The 14311-nt window shown below is 34.1% G+C and overlaps 1 protein-coding gene and 1 long non-coding RNA gene across 4 annotated transcripts in view; both read left to right on the top strand.

Moving 5' to 3' along the window:
• Positions 1-6591: 6591 nt before the first annotated feature.
• On the top strand, positions 6592-7741 carry LOC106099789. The gene is made up of 2 exons (XR_001225401.1): positions 6592-6816; positions 7200-7741. It is a non-coding gene; the product is annotated as an uncharacterized LOC106099789 (long non-coding RNA).
• Positions 7742-12780: 5039 nt separating this feature from the next.
• Positions 12781-14311, top strand: part of LOC106099788 — a 5458-nt gene continuing 3927 nt past the window's right edge. The window contains exon 1 of one of the 3 annotated variants that reach the window (XM_013278451.1): positions 12781-12948. Coding sequence is in view for 2 of the 3 variants with exons in the window: in XM_013278449.1 (XP_013133903.1) it covers positions 13603-13620 (18 nt within the window). In the remaining variant the exon portion in view is untranslated. The other 2 variants (XM_013278449.1, XM_013278450.1) reach the window with 2 other exon arrangements.

The following is a 14311-nucleotide window of genomic DNA, read 5'->3' as shown; positions in this document are numbered from 1 at the left end:
GGCCGCGCCACGCGACCCTCCACCCTTCTATACCACACCGTTAGCCCGCGACGAAAGCAAAAAAATTAGGGCTAAGGTCGTTCAATTTTTTTTACTCACAACAAAAGATTTTTTTGTATACCGCTGATTCCGTTGCATAATAGGGAGAAACTTTATTGAGTAGCGATTTAATAAATAGGGTCGTAGCACTGTATAGTGGGGGTGTTTACGTGAAATTACTTTCAAACTATCAATGGATTTTATTTCGAAGAATATTAAGTAAGTATTTACGATCTATACCACTGTCTTATTCCAAGTAAGTACAACAATCTAATTAACTAAATCTTACTAATATTATAAATGCGAAAGTTTAGATGGATGTTTGTTAGAGTTTGTAGCCTAAACAGCTGAACGGATCTTGATGAAATTTGGCATAGATGTGGAGGTAGTCTGAAAGAACCCATAATCTATGATACTTTTGACTTTGTTACTTCCAAGCGGACTAAGTCGTAGGTCAAAACAAGTATTACAATAAAATTAATGCCCGTTTATTTAAAACGAAGGTGTTTAATTATTAATAATTATTCGAATGATTAATCAACTAATAGTATAAAAATATTTCTATTGTTAATAGTGTTGCTATACTCATCGAAGTAAAATGTGTTGAAAATCTTGTGATGAAGACAATAGGCTGGTAGTAAGTGCTAAGTAGTTAAGGGCAACGATCGCGGTCGAGTGCCGTGCGAAGGGTAGCTGGCCACTTGAAGCGATGACGTCACCGGAAGCGCGCGGGGCTTCCCCACCGCCCCCGATACTCGTGCTAACAATATGATAATTCTGTTTAAGACGCTTCATCAGCTGTTTTAAAAACTTTATGTAGACACTATAGATGTTCTTGGCAATTTGTCCACGTAGAGTTCATAAATGTTATTAAAATTTTCATCCCCCAGTTAAAATCTATAGATTACGAAATTTAAAACACCCAAATTGGTATATCGTTACTTTTACTGAAAATGTGTACGTTAATTATCAAGTTATTCTACAAGTATAAAAAGCTCACCGTAAAATGTTTCGTCCTCTAATTTAAATCTTTTGAAAATTGCAAAAGTTCGCGTTTCTAAATCTTAGACTAGAAACTTAGACTGTATGTTGTTACAATCATTATAAAATACATACATTTTTCAAATAGCTTAATTCCCTATAAACTAATTTAACTGCTAGAAAATTAGAAAGGAGAAATAATCGTCTGTTTTGTTGTCTTACTCGTCATTTCACCTGGATTTCAGATATGCATTTTCGGTAAGTTTTATCATAATTTGATGACAATTTTTCGATTCCTTCTAATATTTACATTAAAACGTAACAAAAAGTAACTTAATAATTAGTTTCGTATCTATCGTTCAATCGTCACACGAACAAAACAATAATTTACTTTCCCCTGTAAAGCCTTCCATTCATACGCCCCTTCGTTCGGCCGCAAGCAAGCCGGTCAATGTTTACATTTGTTCACCATGGAGAATGCAATCTCTGGACGCGACTGTACTGAACAATTAAGAAGTTATGTTTTATATTAAATTTTATTCCAATTAATTAATTAATTATTGAATTATACTTTATACAATATTGTAATTCGGAAGTGATATTTTTGATTTCAATATGGCTATACGACGGTTGTTACCTTACTAATATTAACAATGCGAAAGTTTAGATGGAGTTTGTACCCTAAACGGCTTAACGGATCTAGATGAAATTTGGTATAGATGTAGAGCATAGTCTGGAAGAACACATGGGCTTCCTACTTTTGTTTTTTTTTTACTCATCGCGGACGGTGTCGCGCGTGAAAGCTAGTAATGTTATAATGCGGAAGTTTATTATAGATGTTTGTTAGAGTTTGTAGCTTAAACGGCTGAACGGATTTTGATGAAATTTAAAATAGATGTAGAGGATAGTCTGGAAGAACACATTGTATACGCACTTTCGTTTTTTAATCCCAAATAATTAAGCCAATTCGTAAACGTAACAATAAAAATATAAGCATTTCTGTGCACGGGTGTACAACTTCCGAGCGATCAATCAAGCAACACTGGCGCACTGTTTCTAACGTACTATCAAAAAGTCATTTGTATACATTGATTTATATACAAGGATTTTCTACAATCTTAGGCTTTAAATGAAAGTTACATTTAGAAAAATACGAAACAAATGAGCACATAATACAGGATAACCTAAAAGTGCAAATGAGCAAAATAATATATTGCTGTTTTTTATGTTTTCTTAATTCATTAAAAAAACACAGAATAGTCTTAATTCACGCCTTTATTTACTAGATCAGTTTTCTTACTACATCAATTTTTATTCAAAAAGATACAAAAAGCAATATTTGATATAAATTTCCCCAGAAAACAATAAAACAATATCTGACAAGACATGAGAATTTCTTAACACGGTTAGGGTAAACTTAAGAATCGATGGTACCACACAATACCGCCCAACTTGTTCTAAAAATACCACAAAAGTATGAATTAACACGAAAACTAAAAACAACCTAATCGTGTCAACTAAAAATAAAAAATAAATTGTCTCTGGTTAATTTACTTCGAGCTTTAGTAATTAATGAAATATATTTAGTTTAGCCTAACTTAGTTGACAACATTAATCTATTTTTGATTTACAGTTTTTAATATTAATACAAATATATAAAAATTCTAACTTCGTTATTGGATAAATTGAAAACGTTTGGAGTCATAAAATAATTTAATAAAATTACCTTATGGGCGTAATGTAGCACTGAGCAGACAATAGACATATATGTTCATAAATTCGCTCGCTTTTAAACCGACTTACTTGTAGAATAAAACGTAAAAAAAAGAAATCTGAGTGAATCCTAGTCCTACATCTGATCATTGAAAAAACAACGGTTTTCTTTTCTCATTAACAACCTTAAATCACATTAAAAATAGAACAAAGCAAACTAACTTCGAATTAATCTATTGAATATGTACAGAACTTCTGTAACATAAATAACAATTTAATATACCATCTTTTCGCTGCAGTTGACTGTCATAAAGCTGTAATCAATGTAATAATCCCAATTTATTAAATCGTGCCACCCCTAGGGTAGTAACAAAGGCCACGACAGCTGCATTTGCACCCATTGTGCACGACAATGCTCCCCCGAACCCGAACTAGTCCGTAAACTACGATAGATGCAACGCTTCTACGTTACTTTATTATAGACAAAAAATATATATAGTTATATATAACCTAACCTAACAAACACTTCATATTCTACCTTAAATAGAAGCGTTCTACTCTGTTCTCAGCGATATTTCTAAACAGTTACGATTAGAGGCCTTTATGAAAAGTGCATATATCTCCCTCAAAGGCCAGCGATATATGTATCTGCTATTTTGGTGTTATGGACATCCAATGGGCGTCACAACTAATATTGGGCAATCCACTCGTTTGCATCCTTCTATAAAATTCTTGCTTGTGGGTGCAATTGCGTTCATTACATCACTTTCTGAATTTAAATTAGTTTTTCTAGGGTTTTAGGATTTCATTTCCTTTGTTAAAATATACCAATTATACAACTTATAAATAAGTACCAAGTGTTTGTTAACTAGTTATTGTTGATTTACAAAAAAGCTTCTTGTTTCGATAACAAGAATACATCCCGATGAAGCCTTCAGTTTGCTGGACACTACTAAACATTGAACCTATGTAAGTACGTAGCTTATTTGTATATTTACTTTAACTATATGTGTTACCATAAAATTTCGATATTGTGCATGCATTTAGAATTATAATTTTTCAATTTTAGCCACAACAGTAATTGATTTCTTCAATATTTTTTTCTTGATGGACTAGTTTAAATGTTCTTAACTGACGTATAAATTAACTTAGATATAAGCTAAAACTAATTATTTTTGTTTCGATTTTTTTCCTAAAAAAAATTTTTTCTTCCATGATATAAATTTTGAAATTTCATATAAATTCTTAAGTTTCCTAAACGTTTTTTACATAAATCTTGCTGAAACCTTATAATGTATAAACGTAAGTAGCTTCTATTTCAGCCAATTAAAATTTCCTTTTGACTCGTCTGAAATGAGTTTTCTCGACGAAATAACGGGTTCAAGATTCTTTTATGTCAAGGTTTCATCTCTCTTTTGTCTCAAATGTAACTTTTTGTCGTTTTTTACCTGTCCTTGACCACTAGTCTGATTTAAGTAAACAGTAAAGAATCGTAGCGCCTTATAATTTCACGCTGCAAATTTTAAAATCAACCGAATTGCAGCAGTAATTTTTCAAGATTGAAATACTTTTATTTGATTGTTCGTAATTTACTTCTTATAAATAACAATAGTCACTGATTTTATGTTATTGTATTATAAATTTAATACGGAACATATTGAACATGAAGTACTTGAAGAGCAAGAAAGAAGTTTGAATAAAGAAGTATTGAGAAGCAAGGCAGTCCTCCTCCTCGCGTCCACTGCCGGCCTTTATGTGTTGATATAAATCATAAGGCACGCGGTGAATGCCAAGAGAGGACTCATCCTACACTTTCGATTATAGAAGATAAGAAAAGAAGATTCGAGAAGAACACCAAGGAAGAAGAAATAAACGAAGAAGTAATGCATGAAGCTGAATTGTCGATTATACATATCTAAATAATATTCTCATATAACGTCCTAGGTTATAATATAATTAGGTTATAATATTTATTTTAAAATGTTAACTAATCTATACTGATATTTTAAAGAGGAAAGATTTGTATTTTTGTATGTTTTTGATTCACGTAAAAACTACAGGGCCGATTAATTTTTTTTTCACCATTAGAAGATAATTTACCTGTGAATAACATAGGCTATATTGTTTATTGTTTTTATATTTCACGCGAGCGAAGTCGCGAGCAACAGCATATAATAATTAAGCTAGCAACGTAACTGAAATAGAATAATGCTAGTGTATATGTTAAGGTTATTAAAAAAAATTGCAATTATGAAGCACAAAATTTGTCAAGAGTTAACGAAACGTAGTCGCGCTAATTCTTATGAAATTTGATAATAATTTAATTTAAAACTTTCTTTGCAATAAAATCTATCGTAATACTTCCAGTTAAAGAATGTGTAAATAAGGGACGTGTTTTTCGATTTTTCTTCACATCTGTTGGATGCAATTTAATTAAATAGATAGATATCATTAGAGTAGTTCTAACTAAAAAATGTGTTAGTTTGATATATTGTGAAATTGTTTAAAATAGTTTACTAAAGCGATCGTTGTACGTTTTATCATTTTTTCTCGCATGTGTGAGCAATAATGCTGTTCAGCGATAACTCGGTCAACCACCTTGTACTAAATAAACAAAAGCCGAATGCAACTGAAATGCAACGTCGATATTCTTTGTATTCGCATCTATTTTCATTCGCTTGCATTTTTCTATCATGTCATTTTATAAATTCAATTTAATTTTTCATAATCCCGTAAAGATTGTGAAATCACATTTTCTTCCAATTTCACACAAATTCCACACAAATTTTTATGTAGTTTTCTTCTACCGAAACAATGACGTATTTTTAAACAATTTACGAATAGCGATTACTCTCCAAAGCGATACTCCTCCAATTCGTCCTCCTCAAACTCCAATAGGGAACTCACCCAGGAATGCGCGGGAATATTCCAATCCTTCTAATGACATTGACAGCTGTCATTTTGGAACGTGACGTTTATGCCGATAATCTAGTGTTGCGCCTATTGCAACACGGTTCTAATTTTCTTCTTAACATAATTAGTAATAATTAGTACCCGCGACTTCCTCTGGTTTAAAGTAAACTTGTCAAGTAGCCTATGTGTTCTTCCAGACTATGTTCTACATCTATGCCAAATTTCATTAAGAAAAGTTTTGGATTAACAATAGTTACATACATCCATCCATTCATTTAAACATTTGTATTTGTAATAATAAGATTATGTTTTCATAGAGTTATTTAGTCAAAACTCGCTTTTAGAGACGTGAAACTTTATAGAAATACAAATCTATAAATAAACGCTACCGCATGTAAATTACACTGTTTCTACAAACTCTAACAAAATCATTATTATTAAGAAAATTCAGTACCCTTTTTCCGAAATTTAGTCCACATGCATTTAAAAAAAAACTGTCTTTTACATAGTATATAGGTCATAGTTATTTTTAAATATAGATTAATGTTAACCTATTCGAAATTATCGTGACCTTATATTTAGTTTGGTAATTATGATTACAATTTAATAACTTTGGTAGACAATAATGCTACAAACACAAACATAAGGAATTTAAAATACCCACCATTTTCCGTTAAACTATATAAAATATACGCAAATTAAATAATCAAATTGAAATTCTACATTATTTGTTATTAAAAGAAGTTATGAAATTTTCTTTGATTAACTAATTTATTACGAAGAATGAAAAACTGTTGATTCTAACCTCTTAGAACAATACTAATACCAAATTCTACGCTAAAACGCAATAAAACTTCTATACTAAATCTGTATTCAATGAATTCATCAAGGTCTTGGATATAAAAACAGTTGTTTTCCTTTAACACGCAGTTGTGCTCAGTTTTTTTAAATCTGACATGTTTTTTTACGTATTTTATTAGTCTTCTTAAAAAAGTAATTTATATTATGCAAAAATCCTAAAGAAATCTACTGCTCTGATCTGTTACTAACGAGTTATTAATTTTTATTTTGTTAATGATATACAATTATTAAATAGTCAGCTCAAGTATGCAAGGAAAATGACCAGTCGAAGTAAATCAAGCGAAGACTCCGTTGACGAGAATATGCACGGTAAGGATAAGTAAGGATATCGTCCAACACATGCTAACATAGACTTATGAAACTTCTGCCTAAGTTCTTGCAATATCTATCTATACTATTATAATAAAGCGTAAACACACACAACTTTGTGGCGTAGGATGTCAGCAATCACAGCATATTTTTGAATAACTCTTAAATAAAAAACCCTACACTTACGACAGGCTTTAGGCTATATGTTTTCACACTATTAAACTTAGGGGGTTAATAAATTGGAAAAAATCCTTTACGTGGGAAAGGGACAATAACAACAAGCTGCCAACATTAAGAAACTAATTTAATTTTGACATTTGCAATTGAGAATTTCACAAATGTAATGAATAAAATAAAGTTTTTATAATTTCATGTTGATGAAGCCTCACGGAAACAGCTAGTAACAAATAAGTGGAGAGCACGCTCGAATCTTAGTGTACATTGATTTTGGGACTAAATTAAGATGTATTTTGAATTTCGAACTCCAAAGGGGAAAGAACCGATAAATAGAGTTGAAGAATTTCTATACTACATGCGTAGTTGGACATACCCATTGATGTAAGACAACTAGAAGCGATTTATTAACTCTTTGCAAGGATGACAACGACGACGCATTACGAAAGTAGATGATTATTTTAACTGTCGTTTTATAATATCGTATATCACTGTAGTACAAAGTTTGCGACATCGCAAAATCTAGAATGAGCAATGTTACGAAAGGAAAGAGATTGTGTCTGGAAGTGCAGGTTTCACTCATTGTAACATCCGACCTCCTAAAGGCCAGACTTACAATGAGACCTAAAAATAGACTTACAATAAACCTAAACGCTCCAATGATTTCATATCTAAAACAAATCAATATTGAAAAGTACTTCGGGACAAAAGATTTAAAATACATTATAAGTGCAGGTTTTCGCAGCGTAAATCAAAGCGAAAAACAGATCCTATTCATTTATAATCAAGTATAATGATTTATAAAACAATAATAAATAAACTAGTAAGCGAACCTTCGTATGCCATCATACCTACAAGTTTCACATCGGTTCATTTACAAGTACACAAGTAACTTTTACACAATGAATTACCTCCCGTGCACAAAAACAAACGCATTTTTTATATCATAAGGTGGCAAACATGCCATCCGCCAAAATGGAAAAGCGACCGCTGCCCATAAACATTCGCAATAACGGATGGGTTGCCTACCCTTGATCATATCTTACCCTTGCCTTCACAAATAGCATACCTCCCCCTCCTATGTGTCTCCTGCAGCATCCAATTCACGTTCCCTTCCCACCCTTTTCGTATAAGAAAAAGAGTGGGAAAGAAAAGGGAATAAAGTTGGGCTATGCTATCTATCTACAAATGCTGGTGTTAATATGCATACAGATTTCTAGCAGAGCTCATCCATTCGTCATTACATCACTTCTTTGTAAACCTTTCGTACGTTGTAAAAGTATAATAATGTACTGTGAATATAAAATAATGTCATATTTTAACATTCTCTACTAGCTCGCGACTTCGTCCCTATGAAATTAAGAAAATAAAAAAAATGTATTACTCACAGATACATTATCTTTCTAATGGTGAAAGAATTCGTGTAATATCCCCAGTAATTTTTGAGTCTTTTCAATACATACAAAAATACAAATCTTTCCTCTATATGATGTTTGTATACATGAAGATCTCTAGTGATAATTTTTCTTCTTGTTTATTTCGAAAAAGTAATCAGTATAAAACATTACTGACAAAATATTCAGTAATACATTACGATACATTTTAATTTGTGAGCAAAACTCAGCATGCAAACGACATATTATATACCTATCAACCTCTGTGAAAAATACTGGCACCTAATAAGTTCATTGACCGCTAACTGTCACTGTCAAGTAACAATTCCCGCAAAAATATAACTATAAGCAAATACGAAATAATTATTTTATTTATTGAAACTTATCAACGTGTGAGAATCCAAGAAAACTATCTGCAGTCCGTAAGTATGAGAAGTATACATGGTAAGTTTTATGAGTAGAGTTTGTATTTATTAACCTAACAAATTCTTTGGACCAAAGTTACTCTGATCTTGTAAATGTATAATTCAATTAGATTTTAAGTTGAGCAAGAGTTAACCTAAGTTATATTAATAAGCATGTAAAATTAAACACATTTAAGTCCAATGGTAGCCTAATAGAGTAAGCAGTCTCTGTAGTTGAGTTGCGTCAAAGTGTAAGAGGTTATACAAGATGGGCGTAAAAAAATAAATACAAAATTTTGATTACAATCATATTTCAATGTCAAATATATCAGAAACTATCGTAAAGGCTAAAAACATTATTAATCTAATTTCTATCTTATTTAATATTTATTGTAAATGTTACAATTTAGATGGATGAATGGATGTAAAGTTTGCCATGTATAACTTTAAACTGTCGTGGTTTTTACAAATATAATGTTAGATACGGGTTTCTTACCACGATTGGATTGTTTTAGCTCCCAATATCGTGGTAAGAAACGCGTATCTCACGAACATTACATTTGTAAAGTTTGCCTAATAGGCTGAATAGATCTCCATGAAATTTGGCATAGATGTAGAGCATAATCTGAAAGAACACAGGCTACTAAACTCACGGGCGAAAGCTAGTACAGTAGAACCTAGATAAGTTAAAGTCCAAGGGAAACAGAGAATATTTTACGTTATAGAGGTTTTAAGTTATCAAGGGTGGGTCTATATTGTAGAGGTTTTGGGCTCTGATGGGAAGGGAACGTATTATTTTTTTAAGTTATAGAGGTTTTTAAGTTACCGAGGTTTCAGTTATCGAGGTTCTACTGTTTAATATAAAACAAGTACGTATAGACAGAAGTGACGCAATCTGTTTAGTGTTTATATTTATGTTAACATAATGCAGCAAATCTTATAGTGATCAAAGTACATATGACTGCCTACATTCCTGGATACTTCGTCACGAACGTAACCTGTTAGTAACGCGGTACTTTTTGCAATATCCTTAGATACGCGTAATTAATTACTATTGTTACAAACTAGGTTTTTCCTGTGTCACTGTTTTCGCGGAAAAAAAAAGCCTATGTTTTTTTCAGACTATACTATACATCTATGCAAAATTGCATTGAGATCCGTTCAATCGTTTAAGAAATGCCTTCTAACAAATATCCATCTAAATTTAGCTTTTATAATAGAAGTACAATTACGAGTAGTAAGTGAGAGAAAGTATCTACACTACATCTACACTATCTACGCTTTCTCTTTTGCTTGGTTAATTAGTAAACCTTCAAGCCATTTGTCTCCCATTTGTTTTACTAAGCTTACTGTCTTACTCTCTCTACTAAACAGTTGTTTAATGGTTACTTAATCAGTCTCTTAGTGTAGATTTTTAACTATAGATATAGGTATATTAAGATATCCTTACTCTACTCTCTTGACTCTACTCTACTTAATGTTTGGTGACTGAGATATTGGTAATTAATTTCATCATCATCTCTCCTGCCTTCTTCTACTCCCGTAAGGTCGGCGCACCGGGATTTCGTCCTTCAAATAACTCTATCATCCGTCATCTCAGTCATCACACCCTTCTTGTCTCAGTCATCACTCCCTTCTTGGGTGGATTTATTGATATTGGTAATTAATTTTTAATATTAAAATGCTATAGTTCAGTAAATGCAATATACGCAATAAAAATGTAGACCATGTTCATATCCACGTGTATGAGTCAGTTGTTGGCCGGGGATTTGCTTCACGGAATTTCTTATTGTCATTCGGCGCTAAGCGGTTTTGGCACGCGTTCAACTCGACTTCACTTCTAAAGATCTCGGTGTAACGGTCAACAAACAAATGTACAATGGTTTCACTTCCTTGTTAGTTAAATTATTCCATTTACTGATCCGTAAAGCAGTAATCTTGTGCTGTATTAGGGAATAAGGGTTTCTCTGCCAGATGTATAGCAGCATAATCCTCTCCTCCTCTGTTTGGTCAACAAGTGGAGGACTGGAATCGAGGGGAAGTATCAAAGAGAGGAACTGCGACTACTAAAAGTTGTGTTGATATCATTTCTGTACTGCGACATATCTCATGACAAATGTCGGAATATCCTGCGTAAATTGCTACGATTTTCCTTATTTCATCAGGGAATATTGAAACTTGAAAAAAAAAACAATGTGATAAAGTAGTTCGCTGTATAATATGATCGAATGATGACAGAAAAAAAATGTTTATTAGTAATGTACTAAAAGTATTATTGACAAAGTCTATCAAATCAACACATTTCTCAAGATGTTGCTCTATTCCACGTATTGGTAGAATTAAGATTATCATCGTAAAATGTAATTGTCTATCGGTAGATACCACTACCTCTATAAATGGACAGGCTACAAGTCTTGGTATATGATGCCTATTTGATCCGCCATCTTGGCGCTGGTTGCAGTTTGTAGTTGTTGTTGAGTAGAATTAACTGTTACTAGCATTAACAGGAGTATTTAACCCTAAACTAGATAGTATCCAGTGTAACGAACAACTAATAAAAAAAAAATTCATTCACACCGAAATCAAAGCTATCATTTCTAAACAAAGACTATATAAATCGGTACTTATAGATACACACGTTATATATGAGGTGATGACGTCATATGTTTTAATGACCTTGCGACAAATAAGTTTGATCCTAAGAATACTCGTTTTTCCCGGCGGTTACATTGTCTTTGTATAATCTTTGCCCACGTACTACATTATTACATAGCTTTTGCTAAATGCTTTTATCTGAAGAGTACATCCTCTTTCAAATTCGAGATAACGAATTATTCACTGTTATTAACGGATGATACATCGTAAATGTAGAAAATCATAATGCAACCTGAGGAAAAATGTTTAAAATGCCTGAAGGTAACCAACCCGCGCTAGGCCAGCGTAGTTGACTAAGGTCTGGTCACCCCTAACTACGGTAGGATTCCTTAGAAGGAAACGAATGACCTGAAGATAATAACTCCTTGATTACTTTACGTGATATCTCAAGAGTATGCAGAATGAGTGAATGTATATTTTAATTAAGTTTTTCTATAGTTAATTTTTCTCAGAACTTAACATACGTAATAGCAAAGTTCACGTTACATGTTACTTTTCTAACTACACCGACCTGTCTTCATAGTTGTAGGTACATGGTATGGTACTGGACAACTTGTTGCCACGTATATTTTATAGTAATCGTGCGTAAGCAGAAAATTACTGAATGTTCTGAGGAGGACGAACACCGCTTTGAATAGACAAATGTATCCTACGTGAAGCAGTTATGTGAATATTGCTGAACTTGTGGATGAGGTTTTGCAATGTTAATTGTTTACGTATACAAAAACATGTATCATAGAAGTAATGTTTAGCTTTTTAAACTATAGCGTTCTTGTTATTTACAAACTTTTTTTCGTATGTCATATATGGAAACTACAACAGGTAAATAGAAATTCCCTTCATGGAATATAATTTGCACGACGTCGACTGACCAGTGACCGGTGGGTGGCTCGTTCCATACGTTACCAAAACACGTGCGTCACTGAGTGATGTCAGTTAGTGGGTACGAATTCAATTACCTACATCCTACTAACATGAAATTACGTTTACAAGCTACTCGTATGTGTTCGTACTATTGACCACAATTCTGTATTTGGTAAAATTTGTTTTCCATCGGACCGATTATTCATTTACTGCCACATAAGGCGAAAAGTAAGTTTTGTTGTTTCAGAAACAATAATACTGTCGACACTACACACGCTCACATAGGTGGTCGCGTACACGGCGCGAGTGCACGTAGGCATAGATAAAGCCAGATTTCCTTTTCAGTGCATAACGCATGATTGGACAAAGGAAGGCGATAATTAGTCGTGGACGAAAATAGTAGCGGCGGGCCCTGGGCCAGGTGACGTCAGCGCGCCAGGGCCGCGGCGGGGCAAGACGGGCCCCGCGCCAGTGCCGCGCGCGCCGTCCGCCGGGCTGCACGCGACGCCTCCGAGTTCGCGAGCCGCCGCCACCCGCCACCGCCACCGCCAGCCGCAGCCGCCACACGGACCCTGCCCGCGCCAGCGCCATCGCTCGCCGACTCAACGCTCCTGCACGAGCCGCACTTGCAAACCCCAATTGTAAGTACTACAACACATTAACTGCTTATCATATCTAAGACCACGAAACGCTGCCGATTTCCCCTTGTCCAAAGATGTTCCCGCGCTTTAACAACATACCTATTAGTATTTATAACATATATTTTTTATTTTCGAATTCTTTAAGATATGGGATTATTTCTTGTGTGAGTACGAAGGAACGAGGCAACCTTGGCGCATCGTGCATTGCAGCGGGGACCTTGCAAGTCACGCGTCACAGTAACCTCGCCTCACGCCGTGTTCGAACCGATATTACGACGTCTCTCGGCTCGGCGCCGTAACGAGCGGTCGCCAATATTTTAATCCATTGCTGCTCGGTGCGCGGCGCATGTTATCTCACACATGAATAACAAGCGATGGACATTAAACTTATACGAACGCTCTCTTTTTGTTCAGACGGCACGTATATAGATACGGAGATATGTTGATAGACGTGTTGTAGAACGAATACAAACAGCTGACCGAGCGACGCAACCACGTATTTCTTTTTACAGATAAAAAATACGAAGCGGTCACTCAAGGACGGTCAACAACTATCGAGTAGTATTTCCCGTTCAACTGAGAGTCAAAGTGACACGCTAGTGACGTGTAAGGTGCACTTGTTGCCGTCTATGTTAACCGTGGACTTTTTCGTCGATGCATCGTTTATTGCGGGTGAATATCACAGCAGTATAGTCGCGCTCGCTACCCGAGGCCCTCTCGGTGTTCCCCGAGTTATCGCACTGGAAAAACACGCCATACTTTATCGGGTGTTTTGCCCACTATCAGCTGAGCGGTGTGCGGTGTGTTCATGTTCAGTGACATGGTTAGTTTTTCTCACAAACCATTCGATTTTCTACTTTATTTCCTATCGATTAAGACGTTGTCTTGTTTATTGGTAATTGACAATTGATAGAAAACAAGTCAATTATAAATACAGTATACCTACGCTAGAAATATTAGCGAACAATATTCGCGTTGTGTTCTGTTAATATACATTGAGTGATAATAGTACAAAGTTGAAGATAATTTAGTTTGAACTGATTTGTTATGGTTAGTTTATTTAAATCCCTTACCGAGTAGAATAATACTATATACCTATACGTATATCTCTAACGCGAGGCGTATTTTATTTCAAAGAAATTAAATGTCAGGGTTTCGGATCTTACATAGAAACCTGGCGCTTAATCACACACGCTCGTACCGTAGTGTGCCTTATTTGCATGTTTATAACATACAACTACGGCATAACATTGAGGATAGCCTCTAAACCGTCTCTAGACATATTTTTGACCGACTTCCCAAAAGAAGGAGGTATTCAATTCGTCGGTATATTTTTTTTTTTTTTTTTTTTTTTTTTTTTTTT

The sequence above is a fragment of the Papilio polytes genome, unplaced genomic scaffold (genome assembly GCF_000836215.1).
Source record: "Papilio polytes unplaced genomic scaffold, Ppol_1.0 DF824102.1, whole genome shotgun sequence".
Lineage (NCBI taxonomy): Eukaryota > Metazoa > Arthropoda > Insecta > Lepidoptera > Papilionidae > Papilio > Papilio polytes.
This window is presented reverse-complemented; position numbering and strand designations above follow the sequence as displayed.